The sequence below is a fragment of the Propithecus coquereli genome, unplaced genomic scaffold (genome assembly GCF_000956105.1).
Source record: "Propithecus coquereli isolate 6110/MARCELLA unplaced genomic scaffold, Pcoq_1.0 Scaffold242, whole genome shotgun sequence".
Lineage (NCBI taxonomy): Eukaryota > Metazoa > Chordata > Mammalia > Primates > Indriidae > Propithecus > Propithecus coquereli.
The window spans coordinates 3,595,620-3,616,725 of record NW_012147975.1 but is presented as its reverse complement, the minus strand read 5'-3'; the positions used below and the strand labels follow the sequence as shown (position 1 = coordinate 3,616,725).

The 21,106-nt window shown below is 52.5% G+C and overlaps 1 protein-coding gene across 5 annotated transcripts in view; it reads left to right on the top strand.

Moving 5' to 3' along the window:
• NRG2 (neuregulin 2) overlaps positions 1–21,106 on the top strand; it is a 180,184-nt gene that overhangs the window by 133,125 nt on the left and 25,953 nt on the right. For all 5 annotated transcript variants that reach the window (XM_012646346.1, XM_012646345.1, XM_012646343.1 and 2 more), the window contains exons 2-3: positions 9,362–9,533; positions 16,144–16,262. In XM_012646346.1, the coding sequence (XP_012501800.1) occupies positions 9,362–9,533; positions 16,144–16,262 (291 nt within the window). The remainder of the gene's footprint in view (positions 1–9,361; positions 9,534–16,143; positions 16,263–21,106) is intronic.

Genomic DNA, 21,106 nt, shown 5'->3' with positions numbered 1-21,106 from the left:
TTCACTGACCCAGCAAGCGTCACCCAAGGGCCCTGGCTGCCAGGCAAGGAAGGCAGGCAGCCTTTCTCTACAGACATCACGGAGCCAAGGAAGTTTTCTGAGTGGTGGCGAGGCACACAGAGGTGAGTCTGCCAAGTGGACGCTGCCAGCACAGTGGTACTGTGGCACGGGGAGCAGTGCATCCTGAGCCAGGGCCTGACAGATGACAGAGGGTTATGAAGGTACGAGGCTTGGTGGAAGTTGAATGGATTCAACCTTTGGGGACAGTCAAGAGAGACAGGGTTGTCACAGATGACAAGGTGACTGAAAGAGGGAACCCAGGAGAAAGAGCAGTGTGGGGAGAAAAGATGAAGAAACTGGGTTTCCACATGTCGTGTTTGAGCTAGTGACTAAAGACTCAGGGAGCAGGCATTCATTTTGGGATAGGTTCTTTCCAGCTCCCTTGCCCTCACTAGTCTGGACCACAGGGACAAGAACCACGCTCATCGCAGCCCTCCCAACCCCCAAGAGTGCCGAAGCAAGGGCTCTCATGCTTATAGATGAATTTGAAGGGAAGGAGGCAGGGCCCCTGGCGGCCTGGGCCCCTACACCTACAGTGAGCACATGAGCTGTTCCTTACCTACTTCAGGCCTGCTGAGACCTTTTCCCCTGAAACGCAACATTTCTTTGAAGCCCTGTATTTTTATTTTATCTTAAAAATCCACATGAACTTGACACTCTTCTCCATCATATGTCTGTTTGTTTTAATACAAAGGTGCTGCTTTTCCTTATTAATGAGCTTGGCAGACCCTCAAGAAAGAGGCCCCAAGATCGTCCTGCAGCTCTGTCCTTATCCCGGTTTGAGAAGCCAGTCTTGTCTGTGTGTACAAGATGCTCCCCATTCCCCATCCTGCCCCCAGGACCCAGAGCTTCAGAAACAACTTTCTCCAGCCAGGCTGAGGAGGCAGGAAGCACAGGCCCACCCTAAAGGGGTTAGGGCTCTGGGATCGCTCCTTTGCCCTTTCCGAATTCCCGGAGCAAGGGCTGGCCTAGCCCACCAACAGCAGGCCCTCTCCACAGAGGGTTCTCCTGGGCCAGGGCCCAAAACTTTGGCCTAGAGCCCAGCCTTCCCCAGTGGGGAGATAAAACCGAGTTTGGTCATGGTTTTCCAGAACCATCATCTCTGCTTTGTCCCTGACCTCTGCCTCCCGCAGCTGAAGAGATGATAATGGTCAGAAGCCTTTCATCCTTCCATGCAGAGCTTTCTCCTACTCTACTCCTCTGAAATAGACAGAGTGTGGTTTATAGATGAGCCCACTGAGGCCCGGAGAGGCTAAACAATTTACTCAGGGGCAGACAGCTGAAAAACTGGGAGACTGGGCCAAAGATCTGAATCTCCACGTCCTCACCTGCCACTCTTCCTCTCTTTCTGTGCTGCTTCCTCCATGCCTCATCTGTGCCCCAACCACTGGGAAGAACCCAGGGAGACTGAGGTATCTGTGCAGAGTGCCCCCATGCCTACCCCGCAGCTGGTGCCTGCTCCAGGAACCTGTGCAACCTCCCCCAGACACAGGCGGCATGCCCTCACTCGCCCATCTCTTCTGCTCATGTGCCTCTGTCTCAGCCTGAGCTCAGGTGGTGCACTGCAGCATGGACCTGCCTGACTCTGGGGGCTGGGCATCTCTGTCCCCAGCTTTGGCAGAGCCCTGAGAAGGCCAGGGTTTCTCTCAGGATACCTGGCTTCTGGCAGAGGGGCCTGGCAGTGGGCGTAGTGTTGGTCCTGGTGATCAGGTCAGTGCCTATGCATGCCCTGCTCTTGAATTGTAGGGTTGGGTGTCAGTGGATGGTTAATGCTGGATGGGCAGGTGAAGGTTTAAGGCAAGAACCATTTCTTTTGGTCTTGGTGCTGCCAAGTTTTGTCTCCTCGCCCTTCTTTCCTTTCCCTCCTCCTTTACCACTCTCATGGCATTGCCCCTGCCTCCCCTCTTTAACTCCCATCCCCAGCCAGCCCTGGCCCCTCTTCTTTACCTTGGAGCTGAGGTGGCAGGCACCTGGCCGCCTGAGCTGAGAGCCCATCAGGTCCGGGCTGGCTTTCACTGTGCAGGGAAAGTGGCCCTCTTTGAGGCTCTACTCCCTTCCCAGCTTCAGTGGGAGCCCTAGCCAGGAGGCAGAGCCCAGTCCGAGGGGCAGGGCCATGTTGGCTTGTTCAGCATCACATCTCCAGTGATTGATAAGGGCCTGGTACATCACAGGGACTGCTGGACATGGACATTTTTGGATGGATGTAAGAAGAGGGCAAGGCAAGCCCAGGGACCGGGCTGGGCCTGGATGGCCAAGGAGATGTGGCTCAGGGAAGGCCAAGAGGCCCAGCTGGGCACATACTCCCTTTGGAAGGCCTGTCCTATGAGTGTCAAATGGCCCTTCTGCAGGCCCTGGGAGGATTCCTGGCTGCCCATTTCACAGGGTAGGTCCTCTGCGCCCCCTTAAACCAACCGTGCTTTTTGTTTAGTTTTTTTTTTTTTCTTTCTCATTTGAACTTGGAGTCTATAATTAACCTCCAATAGGTTGTAGTCACTTTGTGGGTTGGAGAGGGATGGGGAGGGGGCTGGCCCACAGCCCGCCAGCAGCAGGACAGTGGGAAACTTTGATGCCAGGCAGGCTGGCCACATTGTCTCCAGGTGTTGCCCTGCAAAGGGGACTGCTCAGCCTTAGTCATGAGGTGAGGATCATTAACCCTTTTAAGAGTCCGCTGCCCCTGCCCTCTGGTTGCTGGGAGGGAAGCAGAGCCAGGTCCTCCCTAGCTGGGTTGCCTGGCCATGTCCCGGGCGTCTGTCTTGCTCTCAGATCTCTGCAGGCTCCGCACCCACCGCCCACTGCCGAGAGGAATGAGGTCAAGCTGCTGGCAGCAGCGGCACCTCCTGGCCTCGGGGCTGGGATGTGGGAAAGGAGCAGCCCTGGTTGTTGTTGCTGTTGTTGCTATCTTAATGAGGTCCTTTCTGGGGATTGCCTGTCAAACAGATACAGGCCAGATGCCCTGGCTTGGGATGATAGGAAGCAGAAGCCACCAGATACCCGTGGCCTAACGCGTGGCCATCGTGGAGATATGTCCTAAGGTTTTTACGGAACCCATCCTCGAGGGAAATCTTTTTGTGGAGACCCAGACTATCCTTGAGAGACCTTCCTCTTGATCTTACAAATCTGCTGAAGGAGCTATCCCCACACCCCCACTGCAGAGAACCCTGGTCCTGCTGCTCAGGCGAGCATTGCCCCAAGAGGAAGGGAGCCGGATGAAGTGACCTCCGGGCTCCCTCCTGCCCAACCCAGGGAGTGTGGAGCTCAGCAGAGGGGGCTTGGTCCGAGGAGGGGACTTTAGGGGATGGGAGAGCTGCCCAGGACCCAAGGGACTGCCTAGCCCACCAACTCGCTGCTGCCCCTCCATCTGTGGGGAAGGAGCAGCTGCAGGGCTCTGGGTGTCAGTGGTGGTCATGAGGGCAGGGTGCTGGGAATTTCCTCCCTCTTCTTGTGCCCGTAGATCTTCCTCTTGCTTTTATCTGATGCCTGTCAGCTGTCCACTGTCCTATGTGCTGGACCTTTGAGAGTCCCCTTTCTGTATGGGGAAATACACACGGCCCCTCAGGATTGCTGCTCCTCTCTTTGGCCACAAAGTTGAATTTATAGAGATGTTCATTGCAATATTGTTAATATTAGCAGAACATTGGTGATGACCTAGCAAATTCATCTGAACAATGAAATATTATGCAGCCATTTAAATGATTTAGAACTGTATTTCTAGAAAAATGTTTTTATAATATCTTGACTGAGAAAAATAGGATATAAAGCATTTTAGAGAGAAAAGTCTTTCAGAAGATATTTGAAAGTGGTTTCAAATATCTGAAATATTTGAAAGCCCACAGTGGTTTTCTTTCTGATGGTAATTGAATTAACTTAAATGTGTTTTTCTTTTTCCTTACTTGTATAATTTTTCTGCAACAAAAATGTATTTCTTGTGTAACAAAACAATAACAAAGGAGGACAAGCTAAACTCCTTGGGAAGCAGGGGGTGGTTACTCCATATATGGCTAGATCATTTCTGCCTAGGACAAAGCACAGAACCTGGCTGTAGTAGGCACTCAATAAATACGTGCCAACTGAATGGGAGACAAGTGCCTGCCCACTGTGTGGCTTCAGCTCTTGCCTTGACAGATCCCATCCACCCCAGGAAGTCTATTCCTCTGCTTGCTTCAGCTCAGGCCCCAATACACTCTCAGGACACAGTACAGTGGTCTCCATACCCACACACTAGCATTGTATTCTAGACACTGAGATGTAAAAAAGACCCAGACTATACTGACAGCTTAGAGAGAGTGTCCAGGCAGGGCGCTGGAGCTAGCCCAGTCAGGTCTGAGGCCCCATGAGAGCTGTCTCCAGGTACACAAAGGTCTGCTGTGCAAACAGCCTCTCAGCCTTGTCCCAGGTGACCCCAGGGGCTGGTACTGGATCTGATGGCTGGAAGACACATGGTGAGAACGATCGTGGCTCAGGGTAGGAATGAGCTTAAAATGCAGAAAGTAAGACCAGGTCACCCCCAGCTTGTAAGCCTCTAATGCCTTCCCATCCCGTCACACCTACAAAACAAATCCAGTGCCATCTTAAGAAGGTCACGCCAGTCCTTGTTGAGGAAAGCCTGGCAGGGCTCTGGGCCCAGGAGTGAGGGTATGGAGGTCCTCTGGGCATTGTTCCAAGGCCATCTGGCATGGATTCTTCTCTTTCCTGCCATCCGAGCTGCTGCCACTGCCCCCTACCCCCTGCCCCCAAGGATCTTTCCTGATGGAAAAACAAAAAACAGGCTACAAGTTTTGCCCAACCCTGGCTTTCAAATAGCTGTGAACTAGGATGTCCATGAGCAAGGACCACGACTAGAAGCTGCTAGAGTAGGAAACAGGGCTTTTAGCATCTCAGACAATTCTTGTGAGGAACTGTTTAGAGCTATAAAAGAAAACTCCTTGTAAAGAACATGGCATGATTCAAATATGTGGTTATTTTTATTTTGTCATCCTTTAGACCAGTGCTGTCCAATGGAAATATAATGCAATCCACATATATAATTTAAAATTTTCTAGTAGGCACATAAAAAATTAAAAAAAAAAAACATGCAAAACAAATCCAGACTTCTCATCCTGGCTTGCACAGCCCCATGTCAGCTGGGACCTGCCTACCTCTTCAAGCTCCCGCCTTCCACTATCCTCCATCCATATAGGCTTCTTTTAGTCCCGTGAACTAACCGTGTTCATTCCCACCTTAGGGCCATTATCCAGCCACCGATTACTGTCTCATATTTCCTGTTGCTTATTTGCTTATTGTCTATCCCTCTTACTAAAATTCAGGCTCTGTAAGAGCAGGATGCTTATCTCTGTGGTATACCCAGGGCCCAGAACAGTGCCTGGCATGGTTGAATGAATGAATGAGTGAATTAATGAATGATGGGTTGTTCTGAAGTGAGTGGACTATCGAGAAGTGGCTACGGAGTCACAGCAGGTTCTCACTAGATGGAATGGGTTCCTTGTGATCTGGTGTGTGGGCCTGTGTTTTATGTTATTGGCAGGGAATGATTTTGGAGCCCCCAGTTCCTCAGGCCATCTGAACTGGGGTCGTGCCTGCTGTTTCTGTGTAACACACCCACCTGGCCCATTACCGCCACAGGCTCAGTGCACATTATTGCGGCAGAACTCACATCAGGAAACAAGGTGGTAGAGTGACCACTGCCTCATTCCTCCCACCAAGTATCACCCCCATCCCCACCCTGGTTCTTTGGGAGGGAGGCAGTCCATGGTGGTGGGGGCAGAGGGTTCCCTTGTTTCAGAATTGCAAGAAAGATCGACACACTCCAAGTGGGGGAAGGGCACACTTAGAACCTGAGAAGAGCTCTCTCTGTCCCCAGTTCACAAGAACGGCGATGGGGTGGGGAACCTGTGGCCTTCTGATTTCAAGTTTGTTCTTTTTTAAGTACCAAAGGAGGCAAAGAAAAGCTTCATCTTTCTCTACTGCACCCCTTTCCATAAAAGAACTTGTTCTGTAAAATTTGGATTCAGTCAAAGGGCCCCACTTAAGGACCTAGAAGGCCACACGTGTCCTTAAGGCCACAGGTTCCCCACCCATCACCAGATGTCAACCCAACCTTATAGCAAAGCCATCTGTGCATATGTGTTCAGTTTGTAACCAGTCATTGAGCTATGCACTTACATGTGCACTCTCCTGCATGTATGTTCTATTGCCAAAAAAAAGTTAGAAGGACGCCTGAGGAGCCCTTTAAAGCCCACACACCTGGACCCACACACACAGGTTGTGCTTCAGAAGGCCTAGGGTATGTCCCAGGCACCTACCTAAGTTTTAAAGCTTCCCATGCGATTCTCGTTAGCATCCAGTGTTAAGGACTGCGATAAGGAGCAACACGAAGGTGGGAGCGGTTATGGGTAAGGAAAGGAAGCTGAGGCAGGACTTCAATCACACTTAGAATAATGAAGTTCCGGAAAGCCCAACAGGTTGATAGGTTAATACGCATAAAACCTCGGGATGCCAAAAAAAAAAAAAAAAGCCAGCATTATAAAATGTGAGAAGCAGGTAACTGGGGGGGGGGGGGGGGACATTGTAGCAAAAGGTTAATAGCCTTAATATTTATAAGGAGCTCTTACAAATCAGTAAGAAGGTGAGGAAAACAGACTGCAGACATGAACAGGCAATTCAAAAAGAAGAAATACAATGGGCCAATACACTTATGAAAAATGTTCAGCCTCATCAGTAATCAAATAAATGCAAATTAAAACAACAAAGAGACGTTATCTTTTGCCTAGCTAATTGGCAAAGATTAAAGACACGATAATACCTTGTGTTGGTGAGGGTGTGGAAAAAACAGGCCCTGTCATTCACTGGGGGAAGTGCGAATTGGTGCAACCTTTCCAGAGGGCAATTTGGCAACGTGCAAAGCTGAGGAAGATTGCATACCCTTTGACGCAGCAATTCCACTTTTAAGAAGATTGCCTTAGGAAATAATTGTGGATAATAATAACAAGAATAGCTAACCTTTATTAAATGCTCTCTACGTGCCAGGCTCTACATGCATTATCTCATATAATCCTCACAGCCATCATCCCATGAGGTAGAAGCTATTATTTATCACCTGTGTTTTACAGCTGAGGAAACTGAGGCACTAAAGAATTAAGTCAATGACCTGGAGACACAAAGTTAATAAGTAGCAAAGCCTGGATTTGAACACAGGCAGTGTGAGTCTAGAGCCATACTTCCCATACAGCAGGGGACACTGGATGTGTGCGGAGATGAAGCTGCAAGGATGTCCCCGTGGGGTTGTTTGTAACGGGAGGGTGGGAGCAGGGGCATGATAAATGCCCCACAACAGGAATCAGTTACATAAATGATGGCATACCCATGCAGGAATATTATGCAGCCATGAAATATAATGCTACAGAAAAAAATGTGTGTGTGACTACTGGGTATTTTTTTTTGTATATGCATAAAAGACCTCTGAAAAGATATCAAAGGAACTGATAAAATTGGTTGCCTCCTGGAAAGGCAGCTGTGTGGCTGTGGTCAGAAGTTAGAGGGAGATTTTTTTGTAAGCCATATACCCTTTTCACTTCTTGAATTTTGAATCATGTTAATGTATTATTTCTTAAAATATATATCTATAAATATATACACATATAAGTTATGTTATAGAACTTGTCCCATATACCTTTATTTCCTTGAAATGCTACTTAAGTGTTCCAAGAAAAAAAGTTTCAAGGCCCTTAGAGAGTGATACTAAAGTGAATAAAGATACTTCTTTAACTGTGTTTACCCACATGCTCTCCAAAGTCATTTGCTCATGGAATCTTCTTCTCAAGTAATATCTATTTTCATCTCTCTATATACTCATGTCTTATAAAAATCAGTTTGGGAAATGCTGTTATTAATATTTAACACCCAGGTAAAAGTGTTACATTGTTTCATTAAGTGAAAGAAACATATTATTGGCACTGAATCTCATTTTGTTTAAAATTGGAGGGGGGGTGTTATTTATGAGTACTGGGATAATAAATGGTTTTGTTTTCTTCTTTTTACCCATCTGTATTTTTTAATTTTCTAAAATGAACCAAATTATTTCACAAGAATCATTATGTAAGCCTACGTAATACATCTTTAAAGGCTTTCTCTCCATGCTCCCTCTGTTCCCTGCACCCAACTTTCATCTACTCCCTGCTTAAAAGGAGCAGCTCAGGGTTGAGTTCAGTGAGGGGACACCTATGTCCAGCCAGGCCCTCTTGCCTCCCTTTCTCCAGAGCCAGCTCTGGTCCAGCATCCGAGCTCTGAGTTGCCAAGCAAAGGACCAGTAGTTTAAACAGGGCCAGTCAGTCCCAAGACAATTCCCTGGCTCCAGCAGACCTTCCCTTCTGCTACTGGAAGGATTTTAATCATCTCCGAAAGAGAGATGAGGCTGCAAAAGTAGACACCAGCCTGCCACCAGCCTGACACATTGCAAACCCAGATACCTGGGCTTTGGTGCCAGCTCCGTGGCTGCCTGGCTATGTGGCTTTGGTCAAGTTTCTTGACCTCTCTGAGTCTCATCTTCACCATCTATGTCAGTGTGACCCTTGTCTCACAGAGCTCAGGGACAAAATGAGCATACATGAAGGCATTGTGTATCCTGTAAAAGGCTATACCATGGAAATTATTACGCATCCCGGTAGGAAGCACGGGCTTGCCCTTACCTTCCTGTGAACAGCGTACTTTTTCCTTTTTTTTTTTTTTTTTAAATCTGGTGAGGAGAGGAACACAGAGGTGAAGCACGGGATACTAGGGCATGTGCAAATAGAATGGTGTTTAAGAAAAATGGGAAAAGCCTCTCAGCTCGGCATTCAAAGCTCTGCATCTGCGATTGGGCCTGTGCCCACCAGTGCAGCCCCATGCCTTATACCCGTGATTTGAGATGATGACACTGAAGTCAAGGAGATCTGGGTTTGAATCCAAGTTCCATCACCTCCCCTTAGGGAAGTGACTTTACTATTCTGAGCCTTGGTTTTCCCATCTATAGGTAGGTTTAATCACTGCAGTGAACTCACGGGGTTATTGTGCAGGTTTCATAAGCTAATGTAAAGCTTCTAGTACCATTCCAGGCAGGAAGGAACTCTCCAGAAGTAGTTGCTACACTGATATCACTGCAGACCCTCTGTTGAATTGAACCAGGAAAAATGACACCAGGAGGGGCATCTCCCAGGCTCACCCCTTCCCTCCCCAGTTCCAGCCCGAGGACAGTGGCCCTTACCCGACTACTCATGCTCGACACTGCCCCACCACCACCCCGCTCACCCACCTACCTTGTACCCCACAGCCACCCGGCCCAAGCTGAAAAAGATGAAGAGCCAGACGGGACAGGTGGGTGAGAAGCAATCACTGAAGTGCGAGGCTGCAGCCGGTAACCCCCAGCCCTCCTACCGGTGGTTCAAGGACGGCAAGGAGCTCAACCGCAGCCGAGACATTCGCATCAAGTATGGCAACGGCAGGTGAGCAACATCCGGCCGCCCTCCATCCAATCAGCTGCCCGCCCTCCTCCCGAGAGTGGGGCAGGATCCGGGACTGTATCCCCAAACCCTCCCATGGAACCAGTCCCAGCCCTTCTCCACACTCCCCTTCCTTGCCACTCCCAGCCTTCTCCCTGCAGCTGTGGGCCCCTCTGGTTATCTTGGCCCAGTGTCGTGCAGACCGTAGACAAGAGTTAAGCAATTGATATCTCAGGATGGTCGAAGGCAATTTGATTGTCAAGGTCAGCTTTACCAGTGGAAGCCTCTGCTTGTCCCTAAAACTTCTTCTCAAAGGACCTCCCACAGTGTCTGAAAGCCCCATCATTCGGCAATCTTTGGGGAAAGACCCTGACTCTAGCCAGAATGTCTCTGGGAGGTCACAGTTAGTGGGCTGGTTTCTCAGCTTAGCAAGCTGTCACTTGTCAGAGAGCTAAGTAAGGGAAAAGGGAACATAGCTTTGATTGGTGTTGGGGAAGTCTGTAGCTCGGACAGTTTCCTCCTGTGGCATGAGAATTGTCTTTAATCTTGAATCGACGGTCCAGGGAAGTGAATCAGAAGTCCCCAAGTCCCCAGGCTTTGGAAGATGACCTCTCTTCCATCTTGGGTTGGTCAGGCAGGGGCTTCAGGCACCAGAGAAGCCAGGAGTCAGTCCAAGGGCAGGTCACTCCTGTTTCTCGAGGACAAATGAGGAGAAAATCTTCTGCCTCCCAGCAAAACAGACGTTCGGCCTGATCTCAGCTCTGTTGGCTCTAGGCACCAGGTGGTCTCCCTGCTCTGACTGAGGCGCACTCCAGCCTTTTCTGCCCCTCCAGAGTGGGTTACAACCACCCCCTTCACAGCTGTGATTTTCCTCCTCATCCCCCCACCCCCTGCTGTAAAATGTAAATGAAGGCCAGGCAAGGTGGCTCACACCTATAATCCTAGCACTCTGGGAGTCCAAGGCAAGCAGATTGCTTGAGCTTAGGCGTTTGAGACGAGCCTAAGCAAGAGCGAGACCCCGTCTCTACTTAAAAAAAAAAAAAAAAAAATGAAAGAAAAAGAAAGATTAGCCAGCATCGTGCAGGTAGTCCCAGCTGCTTGGGAGACAAAGGCAGGAGGATCCCTTGAGCCTAGGAGTTTGAGGCTGCAGTGAGCTATGATGACACCACTGCACTCTAGCCTGGGCAACAGAGCAAGACTCGGTCTCAAAAAAAAAAAATTGCAATGAAGATGACTTTAGAGAACACCCATCCTGCCCCACCACAGAAAGTGATGGAAAGAAGGCCTGGGCTCAGCGGCTCCTGGTTTGCTTGTAGTCCTGGATGTCCACGCCCTGCCTCTGGGCCTTAGTCTCTGGACCCTGTGAAGGAGGATGTGGGGGTCAGCAGACTGGGAGCTGCTTCCAGGTCTGACTCTCCTTCCAAGAGTGCGGTGCAAAGACAGAGCTGGTCACCCTAGAAAGTGGTCCAGGCAGACCACTTTAGGCAATTTAGGAAGGGTTTGGTTTAGATCAAAGATCTGTGGCTGAAAGAATGCTGCTTCCTAAGGAAATTGCAGGGGCCAGTGGGGTGGGGTGGGGTACGGTGTGTCCCAGATCTATACAGTACTGGCAAGAAATTCAAGCTGCCCACTCAGCTCACCTTCTGAGGCCATCCCACCCCTTCCAGCTGCCCTGCTAAGACCAGCTCCAAGCTAGAGAGAAGTAACGGACAGGCTTCTCAGAGCTGGACCTTTGGGGCCCTTCTCCCTCTGGCCCTCCACTTCCCTGAGACTGCAGAAATCAGGAGGGAGGGCTCTCCTTTCCCTCTCCTTACTGCAAACATGCCCACAGCCTGCCCATCCTCATCCCACCCCCGCCCTGCCCCACACACTCACACTCCCGCACACACATGAACACACACCCCCTCCAGAGCCCTGGTACCACCAACTCACTCCCTTCCCTGGTAACTTCAGCTTTCTCTCCCTGCCAACACACCCACACCCATGGCTTTTCTTTTCAAATGGCATCCCTCCATGCTGCTGTTCCCGTGCCCTCCAGCTATTGCCTCATCTAGCTTCTTCCCTCTACCACCACGTGGAGTCAGGAGGGAGTTCGCTTCATGCCCACGAGTCCACACTCGCTCACCCTCCCCTCACTCTTTGCCCTGCCGGAATCTGCCTCTTAAACACATCGCCAGCCTCTCTGTGGCTGCCGCCCTTGAGGAACCGCAGCAACCTCTGAGTCCCCTGGTCTCGTGCCTCCAGGTCTCTCGGCAGCCTTGGCATGGGCCATCCCCCCACCCTTGGCCCTGCGGTGCTCTACCTCGTCCTCCTGTGAGCCCGGCCATTCTCTCTCAGTTGCCATCAATGCTGGAACTTTCCCGAACATTGGGCCTCACTGCTCTCCTTCCTCCATCTCCACCTGTGGATGACTTCACCCTCTCCCATTGTTTTAAGTATCTGAGACTACAAGTCTCCATCTCCAGGCTTGATGGCTTTTTTACCTGAGTTCCAGACCCATGCTGCCAGCAAACAGGAGATACCACCCCCGAGATGCCCTACAGACATTTCTGATTCAGAATGCCCAAGCCAGCCTCTTCCCCTCCCTCCGTGTTCCCTGTCAGCTGTGGCATAGCCACACTCCCTGCTGCTCAACACCTTCCCCCTTGCCATCCCTCGGAGGGAGCGGGGTACACATCTCTGGAAAGAGGCACCCCTCTCCCTGCCCTGCACGTGTCTCATCTGCTCTCCTCTGGCGTCTTTTCCTCCCTGTCCCAATCTTGGCTACTCCCCACCTTTCCTGGGCCACAGGCCCCTTTGCAAATTCATTTCTGTATCTAACTAACTCTACTGAGTATCAACTATGTGCCAGGCACTCTGCTGGATGCTCAGGATACACCAGCAAACAAAATAGACATACCTTTACGAGCCTCTAGTCTAACTTCCAGTATAGAATCTGGTAGAAACCTCAACCCTTTCTACAGAAAAAATGTGGCCTATGCACCCAGTTTGCTTTCAGTTCTAGAGGTCCACAGTCACTAACCACCTCCGTAAGTGCCTGAAGGGGAACGATCCTCCTAACATGGACACGTATCTGATCCTCCATTCATGACCTGACAGATCTTGAGAGCCTGCCGTGTGCCAGGCACAGCCTTGGGGCTCTTCCGACTCTCCTCTTCCTGGCCTACAAGTCACTGCCCCGCTGTTCCCCGACACTGCTGCACTTCCTGCCACTGATCTTTCCTTTCGTGACCCTGGACTTGGGCCTAGGCTGTTCCCTGTGTTGGCAGCTCCCCTCCCTTCTCGTCCCTGGCAAAGTTCTCCGAGACCCAGCTTAAATGTCATATCTCTGGGATGGTGTCCTCAGCCCTGCAGGCAGCTATCGTTGTCTCCTCCCTGGGTGCCTTAGACATGGCTTCGTTGCATTGTTGAGGACTTTGTCTCTCCTAGCATGAGAGAGCCTCAAAGGTGGGGACCCTGCGAGCATACACCCCTTCTCCCCTTTAGGGCCTGGCAGATAGCTCTATATGCAGTGCTGAGTTGATGAGAATCTTCCATGATCCTCTTCTCTGGGGTGCCGGGTCCCACCAGAGCTGGGCAGGAGGCCCTTGGGATTGTCCTAGCCTCCTGAGCAAGATACTGTCCTGGAGGAGCCTCAGTTTCCTCTGATGAATGGGTTACCCAATCCAGAAACAGGGCCTGGTCCCGTCTTCTTCTCCTGGGTATTATGGACCCCTAAGAGCCTGAAGCTCCCTCTGCCCGCTACCTGTCAGGGCCCTACCCCATTTGCTGCATCCTGAAACTTCCTTATTCTACCTGTCCTGCCCCTGGCTCTCAGCTGGGAATTGTTAGTGGTGGAAGATAGGGAACTTCTGATTCCCTGTGACCAAGGTGCCCTTGGAGTGACTTGGAGAGAGCTGCCACCTCCATATACTACCCGCCCACACACTATACACACCTCACCTGGCACAGGGGCCGGGGACGGGGCAGGAGTCTCCCTTCTGGCAAAATCTCCTCTGTGCTCCCTGCCTGCATGGCAGCTGGGCCTGGCCTCCTAGCACTCTGCCTGCCCAGGCCACACTCAGGGCATCTCTGTTGGCCCACAGAGACCCCCTCCCCAATGGGTGCTGTCTGTCTCTGTGCCTGCTGCACTGAGACATCTCACCCAAGCCTCCCTGTGCCAGGAGAAAACTGCCCCCCAAGCCCTGGGCACAGGGCCCTCCCCTGCAGAACCGCATGTTCCCTTATTTATGAGGGGCAGGCTGGAACAGGCCCCTCAAGCAGGCAGGGGGGGCAGGCGCTAAGGAAAACATGGAGGATGCAGCCTCCAGATCCATCCCTGCCAGCAGAGAAGCAGCTGGGGAAGGAAGGGAGGGGCAGCCACGGCAGGGCAGACCCGGGTCAGTGCGGTGATGGGGCACGCGGAGCACAGGGCAGCGCCCAGCCTGCCAGGAAGGCAGGAGAGTCCTGAGTCCCTAGGGATTCCAGCTGGAGCTAGGAGTGTGGAGAGAGAAGGCAGCAGGCCCGGCTTTCCCAGGGAGCCCCACCCTTCAGCTCTACCTGCACCCCCTTGTTCATCTCTGGGGCCTGCCTCCCTGAGGTCACCAAGCAGCTGCTAAACCAGATGCCAGCAGCCTGCAAACCTCGGGGTCCTCGTTTCTGTCCCCTTGCCTCTTTCTTGTTCCTCAAAGGGGAGGGGCTCTCCCAGAGCCCTGCGCCTCCTTTCTACAGGCCTCACACACCTTCAAGTGACGAGCCCTTCCTTAAAATCCTGGCCCTTCTCCTTTCAAATACCCTGTGAGCCTCGCCCTGCCTTGTCCTGCTGCATCTGATATGTGTAAGGGAAGCTCCTTTGAGTTCAGCTGTGGGTGACAAGGAGGATCTGGCTCTGGGTCCCCCAAGCAGTGACTACTGACCCTCAGGTGGTCCACCGCCCTGCTCATCTGGTGTATGGGGAAGTGAGAGAAACCTTATCCCAGGGAAGCTGGGTTTTGTGGCATCTAATTAGGCTGGAGAAGGGAAGGAGATGATGTCTCAGTCAGAGGGGCCTCCAGGGCTCTGTTTAATAAAGGGAACAAACTCTAATTGACAGAAGGCTGTGGGCAGGCACCAGGCCAAGGAGACAGACCAGCTCGTGCCAGGAAGGGTATGGTATAGTCAAGCAGCTGTTGCCATGTCAGTGAGAACATCACCACGGCAACAGGGTCTGTTGACAAGACCCTTATAGCACCCTTGTTTGGAGGATCTTGGGGTGAGGGTGTCTGGGAAGAGGCTCACCCCAGAGGTGGAGACAGAGCCCAGGTGGCTATTTGGGCCAGTGTGTGTCTCCGTGACCCCTGCCCAGCCTCTCTGCTTACCTCCCCCTGTCCTCCTTGCCCCTTCAGCTTTATAGCTCAGCTTTATGTCCCTGCAGCTCAGGGCAGTGACAGCTCCACTGCCCTCCCTCATGTGCCACGACCCCGTCAACCTACTGCGCATAGCCTGGGAATCTGGTTTTTTATTCGGCACTAAAAGGAGGAGATTACATTATATGAAGGAATGTTCATGTTACTTCTCGCTTCCCCCGGGGGCTAGGCTGGGGTCCTGGGCTTTATCCTGAGCTCATACTGGCCCCTGGAGAGCACGGGGGTGGAGGGAGGGGTGGAAGCTGTGAACAGACCCTTGCAGAGCCTAAGCATCCTGGGGTAGGTGCTGGAAACTCTGAGAAGGAAGGAGAGGTTTGGGTGGGGCATCAGAAAGAAAAGGGGAACCGGGGCCAGTTGCCCTGAAGTCACAGCACTGGGGGGCCGTGCCCACGCGTGGCCCCACAGCTCTCAGCATGCAGGGCCTGTGTGCAGAGCCTCCCGACAGGGCTAGCCCCAGCTCCAGGCTCCTAGAGGTAGCGCTCGTCCTCACCAGCTACAGCTCCTGGTCCACTTCTGCCTTTGCCCTGCTGGGTGCCCTTGGCCAAGTCAGGCAGCCCCACTAGGGCTCAGTTTTCCCATACGTAAGAAGAGAACGCCCAGACTGGCCCTGAGGATCAAGTCCAGGATCTTTTTGTTCCTTGAGGTATACAAGCTCCTAGCACGCAGAAGGTGCTCAGTCAATATTTGTTGAATGAGTGAATGAATGAATGAGTGAATAAATGAAACAAATACCCTCGAAGAGGCCACAGAGTGCCCCTCAGTGGCAAGGCTGATCTGGAGGCAGGGGAGAGCCACGGGTGTGGAGGAGTCTGGACAGTTGCCATGAGAACCTGTCAGACAGCGGCTCTCCCGGGTACCTGGGAATAGGCCCTGCGTGTCTGCAGTGACAGGCCGAGGTGCTGGGCATGAGGGAAGTGGCCTTGTGGCTTCCTAAGGGGCCTGGCTTTCCTCCCGCAGAAAACTGTTACAAAGAAGGTCCAGCCCTAGACAAGTGGGCGTGAGTAGCCATGAGCCTCACCCTGTGTTGTCCTGGGGGCTCGGGTCTCACTGCAGTGCAGGGACTTGCGTTCCACCCGGACCCCAGAACTGGCTGTGCTGAGGGGTCTACCTCCCATCCAGCCTGCACAGCCACTGTGCTCTGTGGGGAGAGGTGACCGCTGAGTGAACGCTGGGGAGCCACAGCCAGCCCTGGCTCACGCCTCTCCCCCCCTCATCCCCTCCCTAACCAGAAAGAACTCACGACTGCAGTTCAACAAGGTGAAGGTGGAGGACGCTGGGGAGTATGTCTGCGAGGCCGAGAACATCCTGGGGAAGGACACCGTCCGGGGCCGGCTCCACGTCAACAGCGGTAGGTGGGCCCCCAACGAAGGGAAGGATCCTGGAGGGGTTTGGCAGGACAGGCCAGCTGCCCCCCAGCCCTGGGGCCGCACACAATTCATCTTGCACTCAACTCCTCTCCCTCCTGCTGCTGCTGTATCAAGCCCTAGATCTCAGCCGATTCAGAGAAATGCAGTCGAAGCATAAATGTTTAGCTTTGTTATCTAGGCCTGGAAGAGCCGCCAGCTCTCATTTTAAATACCTTGAAAACTAAATATTTTGAAATCAAGAGGTGGGGGTGGGGGGACGGATATTTTTAGAAGGCAATTATAGGAGGCTGGCCTGCCAGGAGTGGGACTGGGGGGAGAGGCAGGCCCGGGGCGTGTGCACGCAGACTGCCTTTGCCGGTTGCCTTGCCGGACACCTGCGTGCCAGGGTGGGAGGCTTGGGTGCCTGGGACCCTGGGGGCAGCCCCTGTTCAGGGAAGGCAGACCCTTCCCCCACAGGGCGTCCCCTCTCCTTAAAGATGCGCAAGGTCGGGACCTCACGCACCTTTTAGCTTCTGGCCTCTACACTAGCAGATCCAGCTTTGGAGCAGAGGCCGCCTTCCTGCCGGGCTGTCGTCTCAGGCCCTGGTTCTTTCCCTTGATTGGGAAGTCGCCTCTCCTCTCTGCCAAAGCTGCCTGTCCTCACGTAGTGCCCCTCCACCCCAGCCTGAGTGCTCCGAATCCCACAGATCGCTTTCCCCCTCCGGCTCTCACAGACTGAGCGTGCCGTTTGGCTACCTATTTACTGGGGCTTGCTTCCGGTCTGCCCTGTCACAGCACCTAATCCTATATCTGTCGTCACCTGCCTGTTTTTCCACCAGATACCCTTCCAATACTCCCCAAACCCAGCGTGGCCTAAAGAGAACTGTAACACGCCCTGCCCTAGGACCCTCTGATGAAAACTTGGCTCAGACCCTGTCTGTCCCGCGTTGGCGAGGGGTACCCCTGCTCTCCCAGCCTGTTGGGCTCCTTGGTCTCCCCTGCCACCATGGCTGATAAGTCTGAGTCTGCACAGCCTGATCAGTCTTCTTTCAGGATTTTTTGCAGAACTGTCTCTTCCACTCCACCTGCACCTCAAGACTATCACTGGCTCAGGTTCCATCCCTGCTCTCCTGAACCAGAGCAGTGGCCTCTTAAGGCACCTTTATCCTGTCACGACCTCCGCCCCGTGGAACCACAGAACAATGCCTTTGTTCTCACCAGTCTGGCCCAAAGGATCTTTCCACCCTGACCACAGTCAGTGCCCTTTACATCCCGTTCTTGCTTTTCCTCCCACACCATCTCTCCCAGGAAGCTTCCCTCCTTGGCCACCCACCAACTGTAGTGTCACTCCCAGCTAGGGCCCCACTCCTGGGCCACGTCTTAGCCAACCGTAGTCTGGTGGCATCTCCTGAGTTCTAGCCTTGGGTCAGTCTTCACCTCTCGTACCGCTGCTGAACTTTCTCTGTGGGTTTGACCTCCCCATGGAACTGTGAGCTTGGGAGTGAGCAGAACAGGGGTGATGGCTTCTCCTGGGGGTTACAGCAATAGCTGCTTGTGGAGCCGGGCTCGACATTATCTCGTGATCCCTAACTCAGTCTCGGAGTCTATTTTATAAATTATGAGAAGCTCAGAGAGGTTAAATATTTAGCCCAAAGTCAAACAGCTAGTTAATGATAGAGCCATACAATGTAAAAGTAGTTGGCAAACAGCCTTCGAGCTTCGTGGGCTGTGTCTAGCCTGTTTGCCACTCTAGCCTCAGGGCCTAGGACAGCACCGAGCTCATACTGGGTACTTGGCATTAGTAAATATTATATTACTATAAAAGAACTTAGAACCTCCTCCAAGGCTTTTTCTGCCTCGCATATGGCCCGGCCCGGCATGGGAAGCATGGGATGCCTGCACCCCTACTCTGAACCTCTTTCAAGCTTGGGAAAGGCGCTGGGCCTGGGGTCTAGCACCTGCCGCCTCTGCCGTCGTGTGCAGACGTTCTCAGGTCCACTTTGGATTTGGTGCTTCCTGTTTTGTCGGTCTAGACTTTCTTGGTTAGAACTGACTTAAATCTATCTTGAGGAATTTATTGATTGATTTATAAAACTGGGAAGTCCAGAGGTAGAATTGGCCCCAGACATGACAGAGTCCAGGAACTCAGAGAAGGGATCAAGGCACCTTCTCCCACTGTGTGTTGACCTCATTCTTTCCTGCTGTAAAATGGGCTTCTCCCATGTTTGGGGAACAGAGTAGGAAGAGGAGGCCATGGCCTCAGACAGCTCCAGGTTTACATCATCCCAGCCCACCATTGAGAGAAAAGAGATCGCTTTGTCTCTGCATGCATACATACAGCCACAGGATGGATTCTAACTGACCCTGCTTAGGTCACGTGTCCCGCATGGCCCAGTCCCTGTGCTTGGGGGCATGGGGCGCCGTCTTTGCCAGGTATGTCTGTGTGTGTGTGCAGAGGCGCTACTGAGAGGAGAGGCAGAGTGCTGGGAGCGATGGCCTTGCCAGGATACCATGTAGAGGCACTTCCTAGCAGGGTGAGAGGGAGAGGCTGCCATGCAGAAACCCACAGGAGCACCCTCTCTCTGGCACCGGCATGGGGCCTGAGGCTGGAGAAGTGCTGAAATCTCTCAGATAAACGGCCGTCCCGCCCCACGCACGGGCTCCTGTCAGCCCTCACCAGGCCATGAACTGATCAGCTTGGGAACCAGATAGTGGAGCCTTTGGTCAGGCACTGAGGACCTTTCTGAATCCTGGCTTCCTAGAGGGTTCTTGCCTCTTGTCCCTCCAGCCTAGCAGGAGAGCGGCCTGCAGAGCAGTGCAAAGGGTTCAGGGATTTCATCTAGTCCCAGCTGTACGTCGTGCAACCTTGAGCAAGTTACTGCAGCTCCCTAGTCTTCAGTTTTCCCATCGTGGGGCTAAGCTAGATGATCTTTAAGCCCCTTCCCGCTAAAATTCGGGGATTCTGAGTTTGATGTTGAGGCTGACATCCTGTGCACCCAACCAACACACAGTCCATGCCATTCAGTTCATGGCAGGCAAAAGCCTACCTTTGATGTGGACAGGTGAGCAGGGCCACTACGGGGGACCAGGAGGCCCCTGCTGGGGATATTTTCCCAGGCAGAGATGCCCAGGACCCTTGTTTACCCATGGAACCCAGGAGACCTGCAGCAACCACACTCTGGGGAGGGGACTGGAGGGCAGGCAGTTGTGTCTGCCCCCTCTGACTCATCCCAAGGTGGATTGGCTTAGTCCGCCCAGGCCCCGGGGAAGCCAGGGCTACGAGGGTGGGGCAGCCAGAAGAGGGAACAGGAAGGCTGTCAAGGGGCATCACTTTGGCTCTTGGATGGCTACTGCTCCATTCAGATGGAGCCCGATGCTCCTTGCCCAAATCAGAGCGGGCCCTCCTTGAAGTCAAAGAGCTGCCAGCTCACAAGAGCCTTCCTGCCTTCGTGAGCTAGCTGGACGGATGAGGAGGAGTCAGCAGGCCGTTTGTGATGCTTGTAACACAGCAGTTAGCTTGGTCCAACCCGCTTCTGAGTTAGGGAAATCGGCTGCCTCATCCCACATGAACATGAACTTGGGAAAGTCCTGAGGGGTCTGGACCAGTCCCAGGATGTCAGGCTTTGCCCCAGAGGGCAGGCAGGTTTGACCTGGGGTGTCACGGGACCATGGAAGCCTGGAGAGGCCCCTGGACCTCTCCCTTACCTGAGGGCTTTAAAAGGCCAGATGCTTACACACACACACACACACACACACACACACACACACACGCACGCACTCTCAGCCACACATTCAGCAAGTGCTTATTCAACAAAACCTTACTCTGAGCTCTGGGGAGTCCCAGTCTTGGCTCCCCACAAAGTCCCTCAGGTGGCAGGAAGCTAAAACCTGAACTCAAAAGTGTCTGTCTGGCCGGGCGCGGTGGCTCACGCCTGTAATCCTAGCTTTCTGGGAGGCCGAGGCGGGCGGATTGTTTGAGCTCAGGAGTTCAAAACCAGCCTGAGCAAGAGCGAGACCCCGTCTCTACTAAAAATAGAAAGAAATTAATCAGACAACTAAAAATATATAGAAAAAATTAGCCGGGCATGGTGGCGCATGCCTGTAGTCCCAGCTACTTAGGAGGCTGAGGTAGAAGGATCGCTTGAGCCCAGGAGTTTGAGGTTGCTGTGAGCTAGGATGACGCCATGGCACTCTAGCCCGGGCAACACAGTGAGACTCTGTCTCAAAAAAAAAAAAAGTGTCTGTCTTTTCAAACAGTCTGAGAGGAAGGATAGGCAGCCTTACCAAAGGAAGAGGGGCCGCCATGCAGGTAGGAAGGGAGCCCTGATGGATGAAGAGGATGGATGATCTGAGCCTTGAAAGATAAACAGAGGTTCTCTCTGAGCACGAGGGCAAAAGGCAGTCACAGCAGTGGGCAGCAGGGAGGCGCCTCTGCAGCCCCAGTCCCATCCTTCCTGCGCTGGGGCCGGATAAACTAGCACCCAGGCACCCAAGGCACCAACATGCTATGGCCAGTAAAGACTCACTGGGCTTACCCCCGCCAGGCATTTTTTTAAACTAATTTTTTGAGCTATAATTTACACACCATAAAATTCACCCTCTGAAAGTATACAATTAAGTTTTTAGTATATTCACACAGTGGTATAACCATCACCACTAGTTTCAGAACATTTTTACATCCCAAACCAGACACTGATGTTTTCAATGTCCTGGGCAGGAGAGCACCCAACTCGTTAGAGGAGCAGGGCTGAGACCAGTGTCGTCTGAGCATACCGAAAGAGACGGATGGACGATGAAGTGGGAGAGGTGGTGAGGTCCGGATTAGACCTGGGGAGGACCTGGGGGG